Raw genomic sequence first — 27,292 nt, forward strand, 5'->3', positions numbered from 1 at the left:
TGGGAGAGAGCTGCTGGGATCCAGTGTTCTGACTGGCTTCGTACCCTTCATTCCTGCCATCCTAACAGTAACCTTAGCCACAAAAGCAAACCCAAGGAAGCTCCTACTGCTTCTTGCCAGCACACATGGAAAGTGTTCCAAAATCTGCCTCCTGAATACACTTGCTCCATCTTGCTCAATAAACCTACCCTATGCTCCAAATATAGTTCTTGCACCCCACCTGTTCTTGTAGATTTTCTGTACTCGCCCTCACTTCCTGGGCCTGCCTTTTTCTAAGGATGTGGACTCTGGCTCCCTCCTCTTTGACCCACACCCACGGCAGCAGGACAGATGCAGCCCCTTCCAGGCCTGGCCCAGCCCCAGCCCCTGGGGAGGAAGGCACCACCGGAGCAGGCAGACCACATCCCACTCCAAGTCCCAGCCCCAGAGCTCCACTCTGGCCTGGGGCCCTGGGTAACAAAGAGGCAGACACCAAGTTTCCGTTAAGTTGTAGGAATTTATTTTAAATAACCTACAGTTGATTAAAAGGGAATTCATGATAAAAATAGAAGATACTTGAGGAAAGATGTGGGAAATGGACTCTGCACACACGCTAAACTAACAATGCCTCTAAAACTAATGATTATAGCAAAAAATGTCTTCACATTAAAATTCTGCTTTTTATGTGTTTTTTTTCCCATTTTTTACACAATTACAAAAGAAAAAATAAAAGCCCTAAAATCTTGATTATTTTTCCTTTTTTGGACCAAATACTCATTTTCCTCTAAATTTTTTACCTGTGGAACTTTTTATACAATAAAATCTTTCAAGTGAAAGACTGGGGTTTAAAATGAAAACGATGGGTATCTGGAAGGGCACAGAGAATGTTCAGAACAAAGGATGATGGGAAAATGGTTTCAGTCACTGATTATTTCATTATCCTTAGACTCGCTCAGCCCCTCTCATCCCTCCCCAGCCCCAATCTACACGATCTTTAAGATCAAGAAAAAGGTTTTAAATATTTTAAAATAATTAAAAAGAAATAAAAATTCACATTTAAAAAGGAACACTCAAGTCAGGAAATATTTTCCCATCATGCTTTTCTGTGAACAGGTGTCTGAACCAAAACACTGCCGATGTCACGACTGCTTCAAGTTTAATGAAAACTGATTCCCATGACAATAGATAGTGACAACTCTAACAGGTGCGCTGGGTTTTTGTTCTACTTAATTTTAAATTCCTGAAATGGGGGAGAGGGGAGTTTAGGAACTCATTTCTATTAAAATATAGAAGTTATTGCAAAACCCTAACTGTAAAAACGCACCAATATAATCGGACTTCATATACAGTAGCTAAGAGAATCCAAATGTTTCAGTGAAACAGTGAATTTGCCTGGCAACTCTGACAAATTCCCATCCACTTGACCCCTTGAAAATAAAAACAAAATTCAAAACAAATCATACAGCTAGAATTTTGATATCTGAAATATTTTTAAATAAGTTGTCCATAGGACAACTGGCTCAGCTCTCCCTTATAATATTTCCAGGTTTATCTTTTCTCAAAGATGTTGCTTTGTTAAGACTTGCTGCCTCTTTCCCTCAGGTGCGAGGGCAGTTGAGGCTCACAGTTTATCCATCTGCCCCAAACCACACTGTTCCTTTTCACAGAACCCTGCCCGTCAAGACTGGCTAGAACTCGTAGTCCTCGTCAGCCATGTCGATGGCCCAGGCAAACTTCTCCCGCTGGGTTTTGTTGTAAATTTTCTCAATTGGGACCCCCCACTTCTTGCACCTGCAGACAAGGGAGAAAGAACGGGGATTAGTGTGTCTCAGGGAACAATGGGCCAGACCCAAGGCTGAGGCTTGGATGTGCCTTCTCCTTCACATCCGTCTGGTGAGAATGAGAGTTAATAAGGTACCAGACATGTTTTCTTAGAGCTTCATGTGCTCAACTCATTTAATCTTGACAAAGACTTCTAAAGTAGATGCTATTATAGATGTACAAATGAAAAAGGTACAGATGAAAAACTAAGGCAGAGAAGTTAGGTAATTTGCTTTCATTCTCATGCAGCTAGTTAGCATGGAGCTGAAAAGTGAACCCAAGCCATCTGGCTCCAGAGTCCATGCTCTTAACCACTGCAGTCTATTGCCTGTCAAGCTAACCAAACCTCCAGCACCAAACAGGGCAAAAAGAGTAGAAAGGGTACAAGAGCTCGCTGGAACCCCTGGCCCAAGGGCCACAGGAGATGACTGCTCCTCCTAGGCCCAGAAGCTAATAACTCAAGTTAACTAATAAGCATCTTCCAAAAAAGCCATTTATTTTGGATGTTGGGGCTGGGGTGGAGGAGTGGTCCAGGGAAACAAGCAAACAGTAGTGCAAACTCTTTGCATAGGTTTCTCAGATCTGTATTCTCATTTTTTCCCCCTCCTTGTCCATACCTTACTTCCTTCACTTGTAAAAAAAAAAAAATTTTTTTTATTGAAAAGTTAAAGTGTAGGTAGATGGGTGGGCTCTTTTGTATTTTTCCTTCAATAAGGACTAAGAGTCTCCATTCTTGTCCTAAAGTTCCATTAGGGGTAGGGACCATACCTGCATTAACAGACATAAACACACTCCAAGATGGTGTAACAGTGTTGACCATTTAGGACCGTCCAGGATGTTCCAGTGCATTTGTAGTGGGCACAGCAGAAGACAGAAGTTTCCCAGAGGACTCTAAGTGTGCAGCGTAGGAACTGCATGTGAAAGCTGACAATGCTCTTGGAACCCCCATCACCCTTCTCAAGCCAGCAGGTGGAGTTCAAGGGTGCAGTGCTTACCAAGCCACGGAGATCCTTGGGTCCAGATAATTGAGTTTGGAGGTTCCCAAAGCAATTTGTTTATTCTCCTCTCGGTCTGTGGCTTGTACTTCAAGCTTCATCAACTGCTCCTCCAGTCTCTGCACAGCCTTCTTCTTTGACTCTACCACCCTGGAAGAAAGGAAGTCATCAAGAGCCAGGCCTGGCCTCTGGACAAGAGCACTGCAACCCCATGGTGCCATCCAGGGGCAGTAAAAGCAGAAAAGCCCCAGGTACAGAGATTTCTATAAGACATCACTCAGAAACCCTAGAAAGGCTAGGGCCTCTGGCTGATGCTCCGCCCCTTTTTCTCTCACAACCAACCCCCAGCTTTGTATCACACCAGGCACGTACTTCTTGGTTTTTGCATCCTTAAGGACCTTGGCATCAGCCTTAGCACTTTTCAGGTCTCTCCGGGCATCTGCTAGCTGTTCCTTCTTGGCATCAATCTGGGTGGGAAGAACAGTAAGATTTAGGAATAAAGTAAGCCCAGAGAACACAAAGGAGGGCTCCTCAAGAGAAGATGAAACCTAGAAGTTGTCTACACCAGGCAGGCTGTCTTGGTGGTGTGCCAGGTCAAAACAACTAGGGGTGGCTTCATGAAGGCACAGAGTAGATGTGCAGCGGGTGCTGAATTCAAATGCTGCTTGGCCATTTACGTTCTTCAGTCACCCTTGAAGAAATGAGGGTTTTATAGGCAGTGACCCAGGGCCCCCATTAATCCAGAAGCTCAGGGAAAAGAACCCACTGGGACTGGGAATGTGGGTGCTAATCTTTCAGTCAGAGAACACTTTGGTTTTAGATACTGGGAGAGGAGGGCTACAGGTGAGAGCTGTTTATCAAATGGCTCTTGTGCTAGGCTGTCGCTTCCATTCTAAAAATACTACTGCAGGAGATACTCTTTATGAAGCTGAGATAGGGTCCTTGCATCTTCTGAGCGCAGCTCATTCCTCAGATTCTACCAGCACTCTGGGAAGGAGCTGCCAACTTCTCAAGAAAGAAGGATGCACTGAAGAGAATATCCAAGGGACCAGAAAATGGCAATTAAAAGGTACCCAGGAAGCCAAACAGCTCAGCTTAGTCTGTTCCAAGCCAATACACGGCACGGCCTGGCTTTGGCATTCTGTTTTTAAAAGGAGAGAAAACTGAGATGGGAAGGAAATTAAAATGGTCGTCACCCAAAGCAGATTTGAAAACTTTTTAGCTGTGGAGCTCTTTTTCCAAATGAAATCTCATGGAGACCCAGTCTTTAAAGGAAGAGACAAAGGCAGTTCCAGTCTTTCTTGCTTGAAAGAACCAGTTCTAAGTTCTTCTTTTTTTTTGCGGTACACATGCATCTCACTGTTGTGGCCTCTCCCGTTGTGGAGCACAGGCTCCGGACGCGCAGGCTCAGCGGCCATGGCTCACTGACCCAGCGGCCTGTGGGATCTTCCTGGACCGGGGCACGAACCCGTGTCCCCTGCATCGGCAGGCAGACTCTCAACCACTGCGCCACCAGGGAAGCCTTAAGTTCTTCTTACTTAAGCAACACTGTGGAGTTAGAGCCCCAAAGCAGTGAGCTCACGCTGCTGGGAGCAGGAGAGCCCCTGACCTGTTACTACCTTGTTAACCTGTAAGGTCAAGGGAACCTCTGCTGAGTAAATACATGCCTGACTCATACACACTGAGCTGTTGCTCTCAGCCTGGAATTGTCTGTTAGATTTACATGCACAGCCTAAGACTGGAAACAGAGGTCACCATTGTGAGAGAATCATTAAATGTGTTTTACTATGACTGGCTTACTTCCAACATCTATGTTGTCCAAAGTCAAGCTGAAGGAACCGACACAAAAGCATCACAGACACCACTAGCCAGATTCTTAGGCCAGAAATGCAACAAACCACAATCTTTTAACCATTTCTGTGAATGCTAAATTGGCAGGCTATGTCGAATTCTCTCAAAGCATCAAAGACTCCATTGATTCACTTGGCAAACAGGGGCATGTGTTTGCTTTGTGGGCACACAGGAGATGGTTCCTGTGCTTAGAGGGCTCGTCTGGCAGGCAGCCTGGGTGCCCAAACAGTGGTTCCAGAGTGAGACCAACAAAAGGCCTCCTCATGCTCCAGGGAGGGGTCTCCTGAATTAGGTAAATACCACCTGAATAGTCATGCTTTTACTTCTAGCTTGGAATGATAGCATGAGGAGAGTAAACGGCACCAGATGACTGCCATTAACAGAGCTGCTAAGATGGGCAGTCTGTACAGGTTCTTTGCCTGCCAGGCACATGATCCAAGGATTTGAGATGTCTATGGACACACATTTATTTACTGTGGATGTGTGCATCCCTTCAGGAAAGCCAGATGGCATCTGTAGCATGAACTGCAGGTTGTGTGTGTCTTCTGACCCATATGTACTACACCTGGGTATCTATCTGGAAGAAATTTCAACAAGAGGAAAAGAAAACACCCTGGGCCTGAGAACATGTATGCAGCCTCACTCTACAGCAGTAGTTTTTAAACTCCAGTTGTCCAAGTACAGTATTCTGTGAACGCAGATGGAAAAGAATCAATCTGTAGTTTAATTAACCTCTAGTTGAAACTCATCATTTCTTGTTCAGTTATGAGTGTGGGCAATTAAACACAGTAATATCAGTAGTATCTATGACTTTATCACCCATAGCTAGTTCATTTATTTTCATATTGCTGCAGAAATCAAAGTATCATTTATATTCATGACTACCTTGACATTTACAGTAATTATCAGACCCACCTAAGATCTAACTTAATAAATTAATAAGGAAGGACATTATTACTGTATCAGACTTTTTGGTAAACATATTTCAAGATAATTGGTTTACTTTGTAACCCATGTGTCTGCTTTGTAGTGAAATATCTACAAATTCTCATTGTGGATTAATACATTAGAATGGATTAGTTATGTAGCCATTGGTAACACAGAAATGCACATAATCAAATGTTAAGTGCCTTGCCACTTAAAAGCTCAGTACCAGGCAGAGCTGGAGGAAGGAGAGAGGCACATGGAAGAGGAACAGCATCTAGTTGTTTGCACATCACCCTCTCCCTCTAGGGCAGCAGCTCTGGCACACAGCCTGTATTCAACAGATGTTTGATGATGAGCTATATAAAAATATGATTCATATAGAATGTGTAGAAATAAAAATAGTTGTGCTAGGATTAGGGGGAAATTAAATATTGTTTCATCATCTTCAATTTAAAACAATCTAATTTGGAAACAGTTGTATTTCTGGGCTGTGGAAAGGAATTGTGAAGACTATATATCCATTATCCTCATGTATAAGGACAATAATTAGCAGTATTTCAAAGAGGGTACATCAAATTTACCTTCTCAACACAGAATAAAGACTTGCTGGACAACGAGTACCTGATATTCAGTATCTTGATCAGCAATAGCTACTACCAAATTTCCATTTATTTAGCATGAACCTTTCTGATATCCCAACCTAGAAGGGTGGAGTATAAATGCCCACAGCAGACATGCTTCTCTTCATTTTGCTACCCCACCATCCACATCCAAAATACCTTAGATTGCAAGTTCATCATGGACTTCTCAAAAGTTTTTGGTGGTGCCCTCTGATGGTTACAAAGAATTGCAACGGCTCGGTTGGCACGGTTATAAGATAGTATCTTTGCTGGGATGTTCTCATCAGCTGTAAAGAAAGAAACATGGTAATAAGAGTCCATCTGTATAAGAAGAGAGAACACACAATGTCCCTTCCCCAGTGCTTTATCCTCACATAAAGGTTTTACTGGTCCTCATCTCACTCAGATGATCAATTCAGGTTCCCCCAAGGCACAAGGTCAAAATCTGAGAGTCAAGAGAATCATCTGCTTGCCTCAGTGCCCACCTCCCCCATCTAACCACCCAAAATAGCCTGAAGAAAATATGGGAATTGGGACAGAGAGAGCCTGTAGAGGAGGGTAAAATGAAGGGACCAGAAATTTTACATTTTAAAACCACAAGGCACTATATCTTTCAGAAAGGAAAATACAAAGTGTCATCTAAGAAATGTTTTTACTTGTGTCATATAGCATTCTTTACCCCACCCTAAAATACTGACCCTCAACATACCCATCTTTGGCTTTTTGAATACCATTTTCTAATACCATTTGACATATTTCTAGAGGACAGTGGAAATTCAGCAGTGACTAGGCTCCAGAGGAAAAAAAGCTTGTGGATCTCGGTGATACTTTCTGCAGCTAGTTTTTAGGAGGACACTACCTACTCTTTTTTTTCTTTTATACTTATTTAGTTATCTATTTGGCTGTGTCGGGTCTTAGTTGCAGCATGCAGGATCTTCATTGTGACATGCAGGATCTTTTGTGGCAGCACGTGGGCTTAGTAGTTGCAGCATGTGGGCTCTCTAGTTGTGGTGCGTGGGCTCTAGAGCACGCGGGCTTAGTTACCCTGCAGTATGTGGGATCTTAGTTCCCCGACCAGGGATTGAACCCACATCCCCTGCATTGGAAGGTGGATTCTTAACCACTGGACCACCAGCGAAGTCCCGAATACTACCTACTCTTAGAGGGAAGAAAAGAAACCTCAGGGAAAGGATTTGCTCCTATGCTGTTTTAGTAACCATGACAACCTTACTCTCTCCAATTTAACAGAATATCATAGCACTTTATCTTCATTCTATGAGCTTTTAAATAACATAGATATGAAACACAAAATGCAGGCATTTTTAGAGCAGACAGAAAGCCCCTGTCAGCATTTCATAAAACTATTCTAGAAGCTAGAGTAGGAATAGGGGAAACAGCACTCATCTGTTTATACATCTAAGCCTTAGCCTCTATTAGAGGGTATGGAGGGAAAAAGTTTCCAGTCACAATGTTGAGGAAAAGTAGAACAGATCTAGGACTTAGCTGAGTAAGGATAGTGGTCATCATCGGTAAGGCCACGGGCCCTATCTGGTCAGGCAGTACTTACGAGCTGTGAGTTCCTTTAGCTGCTGCTGTAGCGTGATGGAGGCGTTGTATGTACGGAACACCTTCGCTGTCAAGCCCTCCATGAGATCCTGAAGATGTTTATTTAGAATACCGGTCTGGAGGAGACAAAGCAACGAAGAGGATGTTGGGATTTAGGTAAAAGCCATACATACCACCCTGGCCCTTCTGGCAAGCTCCAGGACATTTATGCCAGTGCAATTACACCTTGCCAAGTTTACTGTCCTGCCAGTGGGAAGCTAGGAAATGGGAGAATAATTCCAGAATACAGAGTTGCATGTACCTCCCAAAGAAGCACACTTCAATCTTAAGCAGGCCAATAAAGCAACTGTATCCTTCCCTATTAAGATCTTCCCCAATAAGATTTCAGGGACAGGTCTTGGGTCTCTAGCACAGGTGGCTGAGCATCCAGCCAAGGGAAGGCTCTGCAGGAGCCAGAGGATAACAGGCAGGGTTCATCCACCCCATCCCAGGGCTTCGGCCATGGATTTGCTGTGTGCCTGAGGAAGGGAGGGTATACAGGGTGCCCCAGGACAGGCCGAGGGGAGAGCCCCAGTCACTCCCAGGCAAACCTCTCCTTTAGGAGCTTGGGAGGCTCTGGCTGGACCCCTCTTCAACCCAGTGCAGTTTGCCCACTCACATTTAGTCTATCAAAAAGATCATCCTCAGGCTGTTTGTTCTCCATAAATAGTTGTAAGTTCTTAAAAACCTAAAAGAAATAAGCAGAGCCTAATTATTATTATTTTTCAAACCTCTACTTTGGAAATAACTGCAACTTAAAACTTGCAAACAAACAAACCAACCCCACAGAGCACAAAGAAACACCCATATCCTTTACCCAGATTCACCTACCATTAATATTTTACCTCATTTCCTATTTGTGCAGTGCACACGTACACTCATTTCCTTTCCACATTTATGTGTGTATATATACAAAATTATTCGTTCGGAACCATTTCTGGGTACTTACATAATTATGGCCCTTTACCCTTGAATACTTCAGTGTGTTTCCTAAGAATAGAGATATTCCCTTATATATACACAGTACGTCTCAGCTTTATAAATTTACACTGACACATTTTTATCCAATCTATTGTCCATGTTCCAATTTTGTCAGTTGACCCAATGATGTTCTTTACCTCCCCAGTATGGAATCCAACCTAAACTCAAATATTACATTTAACTGTCAGATCTCTTTAGCTTTGTTTAATCTGAAACATTTCCACAGCCAGCAAAACCTAATTACTGATGAAACATCAGACTGCTGAAGGGCTGGACTACTGGGGTACTGCACTCTGTTAAGGTCTCCAGTTCAAGCCCAGTACTTCTGGGGGACCATGGTGCTGCAGCACCCTCTTCAGCTATGGGCTCAGAGATCCGGGGACTCAAAGGCTACGTTTTTGCTGAATGAGGAGTTGGGGGAAAGTTGAGCAATGTTACGAAAATGACAAATTTGCAACATGACCAAGGAATACTGAAGTGTGGTTAGATCATTAAAACAGTGTGATGGGATAAACCTAATGTGCAGTTCGTTGTGAGGGCCAACTCTCTATAGCATTCTCTGTTGAATGCTGCCACAGGAGATGGCCCCTCATTCCCAGTAAAGTAGCATGGGGTGAGGGGCGCGGGGCAGGGACTAAAAGGAGGTACACAGGACACCAAACAATACCTCTCCACTCTCTTTCAAGCCATTTCTTCTAGTGTTCAGCAAAGCACAGAGCACAGAAAAAGCACTCAACAAATGCTTGTTGAATGAATGAATGAAAAAACAGGCCAGGGAGCTCAGGCCACATTAACTTACTCGTTTCTCAACGGGGACTTTGTTATAGTATCTGATTGAGTCCTTTCCCAGGAAGTCAAACTCTACCACGTATTCCTGACCATCCAACTCTGGGTGCAGATTGATGTGCTCCACACGAAGTGAGCAGCAACCCACAGTGTCCGCTGTTTCTCCTTCCTCCTTCTCATTGCCTGCTCGCAGAGCAAGCTGCCCAGGGATGAGAGAAGGAAAAAAAAAAAAAAGATAAGCATGAATGAAGAAACGTCAACATCATAGGCTCTGTAGGAAACCAAAATCAGAAGCCTCCCCGTTCTCTTCGGGGACAGAGCATCAGTTTGCAAGGCCTGGGAATTCCGGATCTGCATTGTTGCTTCTTCCCTTATAAAATGAAGTGCGGATCGTCAAGGGATATTAAATGTTCCCAGAAATCTAAGCTTCTGTTTACTCTTGTCCTTTCAAATGGGGATAGAGGAAAGAACGTATTTAAAACTCTCGGCAATCAGACTCAAAAAGCTAGTCTCGTAATTTTGCTTAATTTTTAAGACAATTAAGAACTTGTGTTAAAATAAATATACTCAGTGCAAAACCGGGGGAAAACATGAAATCTTTTTCTTCCAAAAGAGTGCTGAGAAACTGATCTTCAAAGCACTGACTTCTAAACTGTAGTTGTGATACACTGGCAGATTATTTAACCAATTTTAAGGATTATAACCATCCTTTTTAAAACCAAGAAAGAGTAAAAAACATCAGAATTCACTGCTCATAGAAAGGCTAAGCATTATTTTATGCAACATTTGTTTCAGTTACACACAAACATATTTATGTGTTGGGTTGTGATATAAAGTAAAATTTTGGGGGGTGGTGCACTGTCAGAAAGAGTGAAAATGTCAGTATTTCTGGCACATTCAGATTCATGAAGATCCTCCTATTAGGCAGACTGTATCTAGACAGCATCGGACACTGAACAGCTCTCTCCCCACTTCTGCCTTCCTTGCTGGACCAGAGATCAGGTGAGCAGGGCCACAGGCGTCTGGGCTATCACCGCCTCTGCATCAGTACTTATGGCACAGGGCCTGGAGGGGTAAATGCTTCCCCACGTCTTCGTTAGGATGAACATGGTAGGCGACGTGACGGGAAGGTGCTCTCACCTTGTCGATGAAGTACAGGGCTACAGCCCTCTGCCGGACTTTCATCTCCTTGGACTTCCAGTCTTCCCGGTACTGGTTCCGGATCTTGTCCACACACTTCTTCAGCCGCCGAGCAGTCTCATATTTCTGCCAGTCTTTCTCACCCTGCAAAAGACCCAGCGCCAAAGGTGGACTGCTTAGGGACGGTGGAGTAAAGACAGACACTGAATATCCAAGTTCAGAGCTCTGAACCAAAGAGAAGGAACTTGAGCTTCAGTTAAGCAAGGCATATACCTGATGAGAACTCACACTGTCCCATTTCCCTGACAAGCAGAACTGGCTCTTGTCTGATTGCTAAGAAAGCCTCTGGCTTTCATTTTATGAAACGTTTATGTTCTTAAGAAAAGCCCACAGTGACATGTCCCCAAAATTAACTTCTGTCAACACAAAGGGTATAAACATCCCTATTCCCACATCAGCATCACAGCTTTGCTGCTGAATCTGTGACCCAACAACAGTTTTCTCTTAGGACTGAATTTCATTAAATTCAAGACAATTCATTCACAACTTGATGGAACTGTCAAGGAAGCAGAACCAAAGATAACAACATGTAATTACTAAGGAACACAATGACTTCCAGGAACAGCTGTAATTATTCACCATTTTCTAACTTCTGCATTTAAAAGTACTCTTAATGAGATTGAGGGAAACAGTGTTACTGGGAAGACATTTTTTTAACATTAGAGCTTTTAGTGGCAGGTTCAAAAATTGATTCTAAAGCCAATGAAACGTTTTAAAAAGGGTGTGGAAAGACAATCTAATCAACAGTGATGGAAGAAGATTTGTTACCTTGTTGAATGGAAAAAGATTCACAAGCAAGGACTGATAATAATGTCAAGTGAGAAAGGAAAGGAAGGAAAATAAAGAAAATCCAAGAAATCCAAAAGGGCCAGGGAATATTACAAGGCCTGAAACAGACTATATGACACGAACACAGGGACAGAATTTGAGAACTCAAGAATCTCAGCTCTTAGTTCCAGCAGCCCACAACCAAAGATAGTTGCAGTGATTTCTACCTATGACATAGACATGTGGTCTTTAAGGCATAAGAACTGTGGTCAAGGTACCTGGCCTTCTGAGCACGCAGGTGTGTGGGGCACATGGAGCAAGAAATGTCTTCTGGGGCTTCCCTGGTGGCACGGTGGTTAAGAACCCGCCTGTCAATGCAGGGGACATGGGTTCAAGCCCTGGTCCAGGAAGATCCCACATGCCATGGAGCAACTAAGCCGGTGCGCCACAACTACTGAGCCTGTGCTCTAGAGCCCACAAGCCACAACTACTGAGCCTGCGCGCCACAACTACTGAGACTGTGCGCCTAGAGCCCATGCTCTGCAACAAGAGAAGCCACCGCAATGAGAAGCCTGTGCACCGCAACGAAGAGCAGCCCCCACTCGCCGCAACTAGAGAAAGCCCACGCACAGCAAAGAAGACCCAAGGAAGAGAGAGAGAGAGGGAGAGAAAGAAAGGGAGAAAGGGAAGGGAAGAAGAAAGAAAGAAACGTCTTCTACTTCTAGTTCCTAACATTCAGAAATGAAAGCTACGCTGAGTCATCAGCACTCTCCCACAACTGTGTGTGGACTGGTTGTATATGCTTGTTTGGCTACAAAACAAGAGGCTCAGTAACTACCTGTTGTTGTGGGTGGGTGGTTTAGTAGTTGAGTGATACAGGAGAAATATCCAAGTTCTATATACTGTCAATGGGAAGCTGAAAACTTCTCTCTGGTTTTTCTAAGTACATTCTGACATTTAAGAGGGCAAATAGGACTTCCCTGGTGGCGCAGTGGTTAAGAATCCGCCTGCCAATGCAGGGGACACGGGGTGATCTCTGGTCTGGGAAGATGCCACATGCTGCAGAGCAACTAAGTCCATGCGCCACAACTGCTGAAGCCCGCACGCCCTAGAGCCCACGCTCCACAAGAAGAGAAGCCACTGAAATGAGAAGCCCGCGCACTGCAACGAAGAGTAGCCCCTGCTCACCGCAACTAGAGAAAAGCCCGTGGGCAGCAACAAAGACCCAACGCAGCCAAAAAAAAAAAAAAAGGCAATTACACATCTTAAAAAAGGAAAAAAAGAGGGCAAATAAGAAAAAGGTGTGGTAGAAACTTTCCTCATGTAAGTAATAAATCTCAAGTCAGTAATGAATCTCCCTGACAATCATTCTTATATCCACATACACAAAAGACGGGACACGAAAGGCTCATCTTCAACAGTACAGTCTCCAGCTCAGAAGTGGGCTCTCTCCCATCATTCTGATACACACAGGCCTACCAAAACCTGAGTCTGAGTCTTCGAAGTCCAGTAGGGTTACATTTGCTCATTCCTTAGTCATACCACTGAAACAAAGTTTAGAAAACCTAACAAGCAAGTCATTCACGGGATAACCACAAGACCAACTTTTCTTCACAGGTTGGCTAGGCTCCTGGCACAAGGATCCAGGATTCTCTCAAATAAGGACACAGAAATGGGGGTGATGGGAAGAGCCACCTTGTCTAGGTCTAAAAGGAGAGGGCTGGCCTCTAAGAAGTATGCATATCCCTGTGCCCTTCAGTTTCCCTAAACAGAATCCAGAGAGTGAACAGCAATCTGAACCCCACACATAACATTATTTAAACAAAAGACAATAAACTGGCCCTACGTGTTTATACTATGTTTAAAAATAAAATCCAACCAGCTTTCCATACATGCCGATTCTTAAATATGTTTGTCTTATTATTGATTTGTAGAGTTCTTTATAGATTCAAATCCTTTTCAGATAAAAGTGTATTTCCTTCCAATACTTCCTATTCAACCTTTCACTCTGAGTAAATCTTCTAAAAAGATTTTAAGTTATGCAGATTTAAGTATACAGTTAGATCAATTTTGACCATCCATAACCCATGTAACCTACACCCCATCAAGTTAGAGAATATTTTTGTCGTTCCAGAAAGTTCCCTTATGACCCTTCCCAGTTGATCACCAACCAAGCAACCATTGACCTTTTAATCTGATTTCTATTATCATAGATTAGCCTTGACTAATCTAGAATATTATTTAAGTGGAATCATAAAGTTTAGATTCTCATGTGTGGCTGCTCAATGTGTTTTAAAGACTCATCCATGTTGTTGTATTTATCAGCAGTTCACTCCTTTTACCTTGCTGGTATATTCCATGACTATTTCTAATGTGTTTGACTATACTATACTGTGTTTATTCTGATGATGGACCCCGGGATGTTTCCAGTTTTGGACTCGCATAAATATAGCATTATGAACATTGTTGTATAGGTCTTTTTGTGGACATATGTTTTCATTTTATTTGCAGAATTACCTAGAACTGGAATTAGTATCTTATTGTGGTTTAAATCTGCATTCCTCTGATAACTGGTGATGCTGAGTACTCTTTCTTGTGCTTTTTTACTGGCCAATCCTCTACCTTCTAAAGCGTCTGTCTTTTGCTCTTTTTTATGGGGATGTTTTGTCTTTTTATTATTGAGGGATAGGAATTCTTTGTATATTTGAGATACAAGTCTTTCGTCAGATAAACATGTTGCAAATGTTTTCTCCGAGTCTGTTACTTGTATATTTATTACCTTAGCAGTGTCCTCTGTTGAACATAAGTTTTTATTTTTAATAAAGTCCACTGTATCAACTGCTTATTGTTAGTGTTTATTTTGTGTCCTAAGAAATCTACTCTAAGGTAATGAAGATGTTCTACCATGATTATCATGTAGAAGCTTTAATGTTCTAGCTCTTACACTTAAAAATTTAGAACTGTATACTAAGAAGTCAGGTTCATAATGTAATTTAAAAAAAAATAAGCATGTCTTATTTTCTCCTTCTAAGAAAACTCACCAAAAACCAGAGCTTCCCAAAACTATAAAGTTTTACAAAGACATTTTCCTTCAATCCAGCCCTGTAATCCCCAGATGGTTACATTTAAAAGATTGTAGACACATACATCTTTGAAACCCCTAGGTCCTAAAGAGAGTAAAAACAGAAGTGGGTATTTGGCACTGAGAATATCTTAGTATGATTGAATGCAATGTGATAGCAACAGTGATACTGAAGGTTGCTGTACTTCATTTAAAATAAAAATGATAAATTTTGTTCATAAAGCTAAGACTGGTTTGAAGAGTCTTACTTTTACTAAGGCCTACTTCCCCAGGTTACAAGACCAGATAATGCTTGGCAGGGGTTGGACTTAGCAGTTGAGAACTTACTATAAGCAGTCCTTTTGCAACCTCTCGATCCATGGTTTATCTGGGATCAGAGAGTTTTGTTGAAAACACAGGTTCCAGAAAGCTGACCGTCATTTCCCTGCTATTTCAGATTCTACGGGCACCAGGTACAGAGTGGAAGAGGAAGGGAATGGAAACACTTGCAAGAAGATGTCTGTATAATGGGAATCCTGGGTGGAAAAGTGGAACAAACCAAGATGAGTATATAAAGATGTGAATGAGCTCAGAACAATCTTTTCAGTAGCTGGAGCCATGTGTTACTGTGGCTCTCAGAAGTCCTGATCCTTTCAATGACCTAGGAGACCAGAAGTAGTGTAACGCTGGCTATGACCACAAGCAGACCAATCCAAGTTTCTAGAAAGGGGGCAAGGACAGGGTACATCAAAGGGACACATTTCAGCTGTGCTCTTTTTTACCCTTGACTAACCAAATTTTTTAAATTGTCAAAAATCTGTAAGTCACATCATGCTTGAGTTAAATTTTTTGAAGGAGCAGAGATGGAGCAGAAAGGTGTAACAGTATTACATGCGAGAAGTGAATGAGCAAAATATAGATACAAGAGCAAGCAAAGACTCTCAGGAGAAATCCCCGGAGGCTGAGCAGAAAGGTGTACAGCAGAGCCCCATGATGGTGGCAGCCTCCCATAAACTGGACCTAAAGTCCCCCATGAAGTAAAACCACCAGTTACCACCCTTCACCCTCTATGACAAAAACTTACTCTTCACAGACCTTTGCATCAGATCAGTCAATGAATTCATGCTTTAATCATCACTGTACTCCAAACATGTAGCAATGAAAGTGCTCCATGCAAGAAGGGGCAACCTGAAGCCAGGGGCTGTGTTAGCGTGGGCTGAGCTGGGTTAGAAGACTTGCTCCAAGACAGGAGGAATGAGCAGAGAAGTGGAGAGCAAAGAGGAGGAAAAGGAAATGATACACAGACAAAAACTACTTCCCATTCAAAAGGGTTTACAAACAAATTCCAAAATATATGAGGAAAATGGGTTAGAAGAACTGCCAACAAAATAATTAGTACATGAATTCACTTCAGGTAACATTTTTTTTTTTTTTTTGCGGTACGCGGGCCTCTCCCGTTGCGAAGCACAGGCTCCGGACGCGCAGGCTCAGCGGCCATGGCTCACGGGCCCAGCCGCTCCGTGGCATGCAGGATCCTCCCGGACCGGGGCACAAACCCGTGTCCCCCGCATTGGCAGGCGGACTCCCAACCACTGCACCACCAGGGAAGCCCAGGTAACATTTTGAAGAACAAAGACTTTCAAGAGAAAAAAAATATGTAACATCTACTAAAAAGGACAAAAGAATGATAAAATAAGCATGTCTTAAATGAAATGAAATGAAATCAGGTAAATATGAAATAAAAATAATTAGAAATCCTGAAAACAAAAATAATTGAAACAAATTATAGGTGGGATAAACTTTAGATTGGATATAATCAAAAAGAGAATTAGTGAACAGAAGTTAAGTCTCTAGAACTCCCCCGAAATGAAGACCAGACCTAAAGAGACAAATAAATGAGAGGAATGGCCTAGAAGCTATGGAAGAAATAATGGCCGAGAGTTTTCTAGAATAAAAATGCTTCTGTCCTCAAACTGAAAGTCTAGTCTGAGTATCTTTAAAAATATATGTATACTTAGATACACCATAGATCGCCAATAATAAAGATGCATTCTTTACTGGAGAAAAGACAGATGTTAAGAATGAAAATAAAGAAACTTTAAGATAAACAAAAGAAAAATTTGCCACCTATGGAAACTCACTAAATAAATGGTAAAGGATGTATTTCAACAAGTAAACCCAGAGAGAAGGTACTGAGTACAGAAATTAATCAAGTATTTGACTGTGACAATAGCTGACTAGTGAGAAGTTATGGTTTCATGGATGACTGTTTTTTTAAAAATATAAAAATAGTGTCACTATTAGAAACTCCAAAAAGTCACAGACACTTTTAGAATAAGAGTTCAGCAATGTTGCCAGATAATCAATATTAAAAAAATCAACAACATTACCACTCCAGTAATAACAAACAAAAATGTAACAACGGGGCTTCCCTGGTGGCACAGTGGTTAAGAATCCGCCTGCTGATGCAGGGAACACCGGTTCGTACCCCGGTCTGGGAAGATCCCACATGCCGCGGAGCGGCTGGCCCGTGAGCCATGGCCACTGGGCCTGTGCGTCCGGAGCCTGTGCTCCGCAATGGGAGAGGCCACAACAGTGAGAGGCCCGCGTACCGCAAAAAAAAAAAAAAAAAAAAAAAAAAAAAAGTAACAACGAAAAATACTTATTCAATAGCACAAAAAACTATAAGGTCTCTAAGAAAAGTTAAAAAAAATATGTAATACCTCTATGGAGAAAATTATGAAACAATATTGAAGGATATATACAAAGACATGAATTAATGGAGAGGTATAACATGTTCATGGATTGGAAGATTCAATAAAATAATATTTTCTCCCTATTAATCTATAATTGCAATGCAATCTTGTAAGAAAAGTCTCAATAGTCTTCATTAGAACTTGACAAATTTATCTCAGAATTAATGTGGAACAGCAGAGAGCCAAGACAATTTTGAAGAATGAGACGAAGGAAACTTGTCCGACTCAATAGTAAGACTTTATAAAGCTACAGTAGTTCAGACAGTATGCTACTGATGAAGACACAGACAAATGAAACAGGACAGAGAGCCCAGAAACAATATGACATATGTGTACAAATGTGATATATGACAGAGGGGTAACACAACTAAATTTTTCTGGGACAACTGGTTATGCATTTGGGAAAAATACATTAGATCTCAACATCACACCATATACAAAAATACATTCTAGTGGATCAAAGATCCAAATATAAAAAGCAAAATCTTAGAAGCATATGGAAAAAAGAGAAACTTGTGCTCAATGTTGGGAGGATGGTGGTGATGTAAACTGGTTCAAGTACTTTAGAGAACAATTTGGAAATATCTAATAAAGAATTTTTAAGGGACATTTTCGTCTGTATACACAAGGAAAATGTGTGTATGCCAGCACTATTTATATTAGCTAATGACTGTAAACCCCAAGTGTCTCTTGACAAGAGAACAGATAATTTTTTATATAACAGAATACCATGTAGCAAATAAAATGGATAAATTAGAAATGTATATCAAGATAATAAAATCTCAACACCAAAACTGGGTGAAATAAGTTGCAGAACGATCTCAATAACGTATCTAATTTAAAATCAAACCTTGTAAAACAATACTACGTATTGTTCATGCACACATAATGTACTGTAAACGTACAAAAATACACACAAGAATGAAAACATTAAATTCAATATAGTATTCTCTAGGGAAAGAGATGAATGGTACCTAGTGGGCTTCAGCTATGGTTATCAGAATACTTTTTATGAAATGAAGCAACTGAAGAAATAGGACACGGCGTTAAGGTTTGACACAGCCAGATGGTAGGTATATGAGTGTTCATTATATCCATTCTTGTATATTTGAAATATTTCATTGAAAATAGAATCCCTGTTACTTTTATTTTTCTATTTTTATCTAAAAAGAGAATGCTTCTCCTGCTGGTAGTGCAGTTAAAAAACCATTTAACATGCTGTCAAAACCTCGACCTCTGAAGATCTGTTCTGCTGAGTGGGACATAACCGAGGAAGACTGACAGAAAGCTTAAGAAATCACATTTATTTTTCCCCTTAACAGTACCACTTGCCAAAGCTTTAACCATTTTTCATGACTCAGGATCCCAACCCAGTTGCTAGAGTGAGCCACTCTGTCCTGGGTATAAGGTCCTAGGCAGGGCCTACATCTAGGTGGCTTTCTAGGTTTACTACCATAACCATCACTTAGAAACCTGCACAAATCCTTACAGTGCACAGGAGTTACCTGGATATTGTCTGAATAAAAATTGGCTGGCTCTCTGCCCTTGAGGAGCTCCACCAGCTTGTCTAACGAGTCTCTCAACCCTCAGAGACTCTCCTACTATCGACTCTAATCCTGCCTGTAAGAGCACACATGTATCTGGCATCTGTTCCCCTCTCTCGACCCCCACTGCCATCATCTTGTCTAGGTCATTGCCATTTCTTGCCTGGAGTACAGCAACAGCCTCCTACTGGTCTCCCTACTTCCTGTCTGTGTCCAATCCAGTCTCCACAGAGCAGCAGTCAGAATGATCAATTATATCACAGGTTTCTAAAACACAAATCTGGCATTATTCCCCCCTTTAAAACCCAGTGGCTTCCTACTGGATTTGGATAATAGACAAAATTTTAGGGACTTCCCTGGCGGTCCATTGGTTAAGACTTCGCCTTTCAATGCAGGGGGTTGCAGGTTCTATCCCTGGTCGGGGAGCTAAGATCCCACATGCCTCGTGGCCAAAAAACCAAAACATAAAACCAGAAGCAAGGGCTTCCCTGGTGGCGCAGTGGTTAAGAATCCGCCTGCCAATGCAGGGGACGGGTTCAATCCCTGGTCCGGGAAGATCCCACATGCCGCGGAGCAGCTAAGCCCGTGTGCCACAACTACTGAGCCTGTGCTCTAGAGCCCGCGAGCCACAACTACTGAAGCCCACACACCGCAATGAAGAGTAGCCCCCACTCCCCGCAACTAGAGAAAGCCAGCGTGAAGCAACGAAGACCCAACGCAGCCAAAAATAAATAAATTTAAAAACAGAAACAAAAAACAGAAGCAATACTGTTAACAAAATTCAATACAGATTTTAAAAATGGTCCACATAAAAAAAAAACTTAAAAAAAATTTTTTAAGGAAGAGTCTGAAGATCTGGCCTGCATCCCTCTCTCCAGTGTCCTCTCCATCATGCCTCTTTCTTGCTCATTATACTCCAATTACGGTGGTCGCCTTTCAGTCCTCAAGAACACGCAGCTCCTTCTTACCTCAGGGATTTCAAAAGGCTATTTTCTTTGTCTGGAATGCCCATTCCCCTATCCTTTCCATGGATAAATCCTATTCATTCTGTAAGTCTCATCTTAAATGTTACTTTCTCAGAAAGGCCTTTCCTAAACCCCAGAAGCCAGATCAGGTGCCCTGGCATACTCTCAAATAGGTACCCTGTATCCTTTGCAGCATGTACAACAGTTTGTATTTATTGATTTGATTATGCGTAATGCCTGTAAATCTTGCTCAAGTCGGGTTATGCTCAAGACACTCCTCTGTTCCAAGCCAGTGGTTCTCCATCAAATGCATAACATAGTCTAGTCGCTTTAGCATGGCATTTAAGGCTTGCAACAGTTTGGCCTCTCAGAGATTAAATTTATCTGTAAAACGATGGCATTAGTACATGTCTGGTGTGGTTATTAACAGAATCAAATGTCAACTTACGTGAAAATACTTTAACAGTAATCCAAAATCTTTTATTTTGATTTTTTTTATGTGGTAGAACACAAATATAAAATTTACCATTAGTGACATTTAGCACATTCACAATGTTGTGCAACCATCACTTGACAATTCTTTCTGTTACTCCTTTTCATACCCCTCGTCTCTGTCCATAACGACACATTTCTGTTTTAAATGCCTCTCTTTTAAGACCTAACTGTAACAAAATTTCCTTCATAAAGTTGTTTCTAATCTCTAACTGCTGGGAATAACTACTCCATTTATCTGAAGCATTCAACATTTACCTTTCCAATACAACTGACTTCTTAGCCGATTTGCCCAGCAGCCCATAAGTTCCTTGAGGGCTAAAATCACTGTTTACCCACCTTGGTAGCCCTACAGCTTGGTGGTATTTCAGAAGAGGAATACAACATGTTTCTTTAAATGACTTGACTTTTACTTGCCACGGGGGTTCTCTTTCTGATTCTATACTTACTCTAAACTAAAAACAGTGACATTTTCCAATTACACTGAAGAAAATACATACGTGGGTATTTTTCATTAGGACACAGGACTGTAAGCTAGAAAATGTGCGTTTAGTCTTGAAAAGACACACAGCCTTTTGAGCTGTGGCTTTCAAATCTTAACAAGTGTTTAATAAACTATAAACCAAGATTAAGAGGGTCTATAGCCTCAGTCCCCTGCATGTAAACAGTCAGTCTATACAGAACTAATAATTCCTTGACTGTTTTTTTCTGTGGAGCCCATCTCTCTTTTAAGTTGCCGTTCACATTTCCATAGTATGTCTGAGGGACTTGCCCAAGTAGGGTATACCTAGCAGGCTAACAAGAACTGACTGCCCTTCCAAGACAGTTTTCTCCTTTCAATAGCAGTATCAATAAATAGCAGCACATGGGTACTCAACAGTTTATGATATGCTTTCACATACATTATCCCACTTGGTCCTCGTGGAATCTACCCAGATGAAACCTTAGGAAGACAGAGTATGTAAGACTCTAGATTTTACAACCTCTTTCTGGATTCAGAGTAATTACATTCCCTTCTTCAGAGCCAAGGAAGGTGAGGAAGAGAACTAGCTGTAGAAGCCAATACACATTTACCATGTTCTTCATTGCACTCTGACCACTGGACAGTAAACAATGTGAAGGCAAGGACTGTGTCCATCTTGTTTACCAACACAATTCCTAGCAACATGCATACACTGTGCCAGGCTCATACTGGGATTTCAGTTAATATTTGTGAATTAATAAATAAGATTACAATGTGATGTAAAAAATGGATACATCTTAGGGACATCACCAGATAATGCTAATTATGAAATTACCTTCTATTTGTGGGGATGTTTTTCAATTTGTCAAAGTGATTCTAGAGGCTGAGAACATCAGATTTCAACAAAAAGACAGAGATTATCAGCCCCACTGACTGGTGCAGCTCTTAGCTACCCCTTACCTTGATTCGTGAGCTAGGGTTCAGCATGATGTATTTAATAGAACCTTGGATGTTCTCTGTCCAGGAGACTAGCCAAGTAACCTTGTTATCATGTCGGACCTCTTTCCACTTATGACCTGGAGGAGGAGAAGGAACCTTGGCATCTCTGTGGAAGTAAAGCGAGAGCAGTGAGGTGAGAAGTAATGAGCAATTTCACCTTTCATAACCTGAAGTGGACAAATCTGCTGAGCATGTATTTCCAGGTTTCCTCCTCACCAGTCAATACATGATAAACACTAGGAGATCTATACACAGAAATACCATGCTGCTCCCAAACTGTCCTCTGTAATATAGGAAAAACTCCCAACTACCAAGAACAAAGGAAGCCCTCCACTTCATTTCCGGCCAAAGGATGAACTGTGCTCACTTGCTACAGTTGATGATTATATCCTCAGGCATGATCCGTCTCTTCAGCATGCCCATCTTGGGGTGGTTGCCACGGCCACGGAAAAGCCCAGGAGGTTCTATCTTGAAGTTGGCAATCCTCTCTTTGTGGTTATCCATAACACAGAAGCCATACTCTTTCAGTAATTTTTCATTCTCCTCTTTGATTTTCTGGAAGATGGCAAGAAGTACTCAAAAGGGATTCAAATTACTGTGCTCAACTCATACATTCTTAGCTCTTGTGGGAGGACAGGTCAAGGTAGAGAAAAGTCTAAAAATCACTAAGAAACAAATTCAGATAAAGGAAAACCTAAGAGATTTTTTTTGGCCGCACGGGCCCCCTATAGTGGAAGTGCGGAGTCCTAACCACTGGACTGCCAGGGAATTCCCAGAAGACCAAAGAGATTTTTTCAAGCTTAAATACAATAAAATTCCCATGTGAACAGTATTTCCCGTGGGTTTTCAAGTGCAAAGAAACCTGTTATGGATTCTTTCCTAGTACATGGGTACATATATTTTATACTGTGATCCTTGCTCCAAAGATGGAATGATTTGGAGCCTCCTTACCCTCTGCTGACTCTTCCTTCATATTATACTCAGCAATTCAAGTTAAGTAAGTCCTGCTGCCTTGTGTGTAGATAAAAATCCACAACTTGCTGGCAACAGGTGTCCTTGGCAAGGCTCTGACATGGTGTTACTTGTAAAACCTCCCTAGGGACTTCCCTGGCAGTCCAGTGGTTAAGACTTGTGCTCCCAATGCAGGGGGCCCAGGTTCGATACCTGGTCAGGGAACCAGGTCCTGCATGCCACAACTAAAAGATCCTGCATGCTGCAATGAAGATCCTGCATGTGGCAACAAAGATCCCGCGTGCCACAACTAAGACTCGGCTCAGCCAAATAAATAAATAAAACAAATACATAAATATTAAAACAAAACAAAAACAAAAACGAACCCTCCCTAAAGTGGTTCTTAATTTGAAAAACACCCCTGAAGTGAAAAATAAACCAAATTTCACTAATTCGGAATACTGGAGAAAAGACTAAGCTGAGACTAAAAAGCCTGGTGCAGGGATCATTCTTATGATCCCTATAGTAACTAATTTTTAAACTGAAGGTCAAATAGGCACCCTCAAACAAAGAGTTATATAAAGACAATGGCCTAAATTATATAAACATGCAAGTTTAATATACTGAAACTACAAGGCCTTGAAGTGCAAAGAATTCCTTAAAATCCTTAACTCCTAGACCTCTGATTCTAGATAGAAAATGTTTTAGGCTTGAGGGCCATACAGTCTCTGCTGTAATTACTCAACTCTGCCACTGTTGCATGAAAGCAACCACAGATAATAGGTAAACAAGCAGATGTGGCATGTTCCAATAAAACTTTTCTACAAAAACAAGCAGCCTATCTATAGCTTGCCTACCAGTATTCTAGAAGAAAGTGACATCCCAGCTGGATACTAGAAAGATCCTTCAGGAATGAGGTTAGCCACAGCTAGAAGACAAAGATGGATGAGCATGCCTAGATTCCAGAGTAAAATACATCAAAGGAGTGTGTGTGTGTGTGTGTGTGTGTGCGCGCGCGCGCGCACACATGGCCAATATGATTTTATTTGTCTTAAATCCCTAACGTCCAGGAGCCACTGTGGGTCAGATCTGCCCATCCTTAAATACTGTATTATTGGAGCTACTGGCTGGCTTTTAGATCAACAGCACACCAGAGTTCTCATATTGAGCCATTAAACATAGTGCTTATTCACAATTTTCAGTCTACATAAAACCCTTAAGGAATTCTAGACTTCACTAGGCTGAGAATCCTACATCTTTAGTATAGAGCCACGTGAAATCGTTAAAGTCAAAACTGTTTTGTAAGAAACAAGAAGACAATTAGATAAACTGATCACTGTTCTACAATCCTCCAGAGGTTTAAGAAATCTGCAGCACCAGTTTCTCTTCCTTGCTCATCTGCTTCCGAGCTTCTGTCTGGGCTTTGAAATACTGGCTCATCTGGGTAAAATCACATTTGCTGAGGTTGGTGATAATATTCTTCTCTTCATTGGTCATTTCCTAGTTAAGAGAAAAGGGAGAGACAGAAGAAGAAGAAGGTAAATAAATGAAAAAGCCCTCTGGTTTTTCTGCAGTTACAGCAAAGCATCACGTTTTCAGTCAAAGGGTATCTGGCGAGGTAGTCAATCTAAACTTGTGAGTTTTGAAAAAAAAGGAACACGTTTCTTACTTCACTCTATTATAAATATGTATTCAATAGAAGAACATTCAAAATAACAACACTGAAAAGGGTAACACTCTCACGTAGTTTCTCGTACTCCTCGTCACACTGCCACAACCCCCTAAGCCTATGAGTACTACAGCTGGGGAAACATGAATACACATCGTTCATTTTAGTAATGGGAGAAATATTCCCACATTCATTCTCTCCTAGAAACATCCTTGCTCTATTCACTTATTAAATCTTACTTCTAGAGCTATTCAGAAGGTAAACTTCAGCTCAGCCTCTGTTCATATTATCCATATTGAGAATAAGGAAATTGTTTAAAATCACGTAGGCAGATACAGGATAGACATGTGGGTTCAAGAGCAGAAAGTACCTAAAACTAACGAGCATGAATCAAGAGGGAACAGAACAACATTAATGCATGTCTCTTTGCAATAGCAGACAGAGGGCAGTCCTGCAGAGGCAAACTTTGCTTTGCTCAGCTGGAGCTGAGGTTTTGTTTGGCCTAATCTGATAAACTACCCCCTACAGTCCTATGACAGCTGATAGGAAAGAAAAGTAGGTATTCTTGTTGGACAGAAAACCTATATAATACAGTAAATGAACAGAACCCCCTCCCCCAACTTTTTAATACAATAAAATTCATAAAACTCAAACTGTACATCAGGGAATTTTTTGTAAAATTACAATTTATTACGTAGTAGTTGATCAATATTTTTGTAAGGTGCTAGGATATCAATATATAGGCTACAATACCTTTCTCCAGTCTTTAAAGAAATTTTTCCTAAATATTTCCTTAGTAGTATATTCATGGTCGAGCATTTTTGCAAAGAACGTAGCTACTTCTTCTGCTTTGGAGCTCAGCTTCATGACTTTACCTAGAGAAAAAAGTGGTTCCAAACAATGAGGTGTAGTATTCATGTTCTGAGTATAAACACTGAGGCTCTGGAGACGTCTTCTTTAATAATGGTTTACCTTCCAAAGGTACGTATATAAAGGTCTGGTGACACGTGGTAACAACAGTAACAACAAAGACAGAAGTATATTGATTTGTATCTACTTGTACGAATTCGCCTTCTCTGTATCAGATATTTACCTGGGTCAGTCTCTGGAGACTATGCCAGTAAATTGTTCCCAGGAGCCTGCTCAGGACAGGGATGACCTGGGGGAGGCCCAGTCACTCTTCCTTTTCCTTTCAGCAAGCAGGGTCCTTTACACCTCTTCAATGGTTTTTAAAAATCAAATCCTCAGAGGGACTCCTGCCACTGCTAAGCTAAACAGCTTCTGTTCAAGAAGGGGAGGAAGGGATAGGGCAGGGAGTGGAAGAAAGGAATTGTGGGGAAAAGAAATAGGCATCTTTCTTCTTTCAAGTTAGGTGGGTGGAATATGAATTAAAAATATATATTCACAGCAGGCAAGCCCAGATATCCCATATGAAAAATCTAAGTAAGACATTCCTCTAGAACCTTGCTACTCAAAGTATAGTTCATGGACCAGCAGTATTGACATCACATGGGAGTTTGTTAGAAGTGCAGCATCTCAGGCCCCACCCCAGACCTACTGACCAGAAAGTACATTTCAATGAGACCCCCAAGTGGCTTGTGTATACACTAGAGTCTGAGATGCCCTGGGACACAGGCATTATGAGGTTGCCTCTTTCAGGGAAACAGGGCTCATCCAGAACACAGGGATGACTGGGGTTCTTCGCATACATGTTTCTCCACTGCCTTACTATTACATAGGTACTAATAATTCACCAAGGATTTTCCCATTTATTACAGAAAACTAAAACTTAACCAGAAATCCATTCATTTCAAAACTCAGAAGACATCTCATCTCATGATGGTTAGAAAGTTATTATCCCTGATTGTAGGGTTGATACAGGGAATTGCAGCTCCAAACAAACTTTCAGGGTAGACGGAAAGAACCTGCTTGAAATTCGTAATTTTAAAAGGCCAGCAGGTGGCGCGGCTTCCCCTCTCAACATTCCGGCTCCTTCCAAAGACGACACCTTGAGGACAGGATGGCTTTCAAGAGTTTCCTGCACTTCTTTAGAATTCCCCCACTCAAGTTGGAACCAGTGTTGCCAGTTAAGATGTAACATGCTTCCAATATAAAGGAAACCATTAAGTCACTAAGAATAAAATAAATGAAATAAAATAAAAGGCAAGAAAGAATGTAAACTGTCCTCGGCTATGTCTGGTATACTCTTTGGGAAATTTTACCGAATTCTGTCCCAACAGAGAAAGCAATTTTAACGCCTCCTGTTTTAGATGAGCTGTCAAAAGATGAAATGACAACTCCCAGCAGTAGAAGGGCAGGAGGATGACTTAAAGGTTCCCGACAACGGTAGTGCTTTATAGAAAAGGCTGAGCTCCAGGAATAAGAAACTGCTGAGTCAGAGCTGAAAACTGGAGGTTCTTAGAGGCCATTCACTGCTTCAGCCAGTCCGTTCCCCACCTCCCTGGCAAGCGCTAAAGGAGTCTGAGAATTCTCTTCCCTAGAGAGCAGGCAGGACTGACAGTATCACTCCAGACTAGTAAGTCAAATACAACTTCTTCACTTACTGCAGTGTGGGACTTTACCTAATCAAAGGGAAGAGATCTGAGAAAGAGCAAATGAGAAAATGTGAGAGCCCTGGAGCTGGAGCTCCTATAAAGGATGACCGGGCAAGAATTCCCATCTTGGAAAGTAAGAGAAACCCTAAGGCTAAAGAAAGGAATCTAGCTTTCCTTCAAATCACTTTGGACCTCAGAGTTAGGCTTTACCAGTTGAGCTTTCTAAAGCTCTTGGTAAACCCATACTAGGGTTACAGAATACCTGAACTTTTATGATTATCTAAGGCTCTTTCTCTTCATTGGA

General features: G+C 41.6%; 1 protein-coding gene and 1 long non-coding RNA gene across 2 annotated transcripts in view; one reads left to right on the top strand and one right to left on the bottom strand.

Moving 5' to 3' along the window:
• The window catches only part of LOC309817096, a 30,713-nt gene extending 8,949 nt beyond the window's left edge, over positions 1 to 21,764 (top strand). Inside the window, exon 4 of the long non-coding RNA XR_014296090.1 lies at positions 15,052 to 21,764. This is a non-coding gene — a long non-coding RNA (uncharacterized lncRNA). The remainder of the gene's footprint in view (positions 1 to 15,051) is intronic.
• Positions 483 to 27,292, bottom strand: part of TOP1 (DNA topoisomerase I) — an 84,151-nt gene continuing 57,341 nt past the window's right edge. The window contains exons 10-21 of the mRNA XM_082645041.1: positions 25,187 to 25,308; positions 24,142 to 24,264; positions 22,181 to 22,368; positions 21,775 to 21,919; positions 10,706 to 10,849; positions 9,579 to 9,764; positions 8,418 to 8,486; positions 7,761 to 7,875; positions 6,353 to 6,480; positions 3,168 to 3,262; positions 2,796 to 2,945; positions 483 to 1,770 (exon numbers count right to left, since the gene is read on the bottom strand). Coding sequence (XP_082501167.1) covers positions 1,668 to 1,770; positions 2,796 to 2,945; positions 3,168 to 3,262; positions 6,353 to 6,480; positions 7,761 to 7,875; positions 8,418 to 8,486; positions 9,579 to 9,764; positions 10,706 to 10,849; positions 21,775 to 21,919; positions 22,181 to 22,368; positions 24,142 to 24,264; positions 25,187 to 25,308 — 1,568 coding nt within the window. The 3' untranslated portion in view covers positions 483 to 1,667. The remainder of the gene's footprint in view (positions 1,771 to 2,795; positions 2,946 to 3,167; positions 3,263 to 6,352; positions 6,481 to 7,760; positions 7,876 to 8,417; positions 8,487 to 9,578; positions 9,765 to 10,705; positions 10,850 to 21,774; positions 21,920 to 22,180; positions 22,369 to 24,141; positions 24,265 to 25,186; positions 25,309 to 27,292) is intronic.

The sequence above is a fragment of the Mesoplodon mirus genome (assembly GCF_964341445.2).
Source record: "Mesoplodon mirus genome assembly, chromosome: 15".
NCBI lineage: Eukaryota > Metazoa > Chordata > Mammalia > Artiodactyla > Ziphiidae > Mesoplodon > Mesoplodon mirus.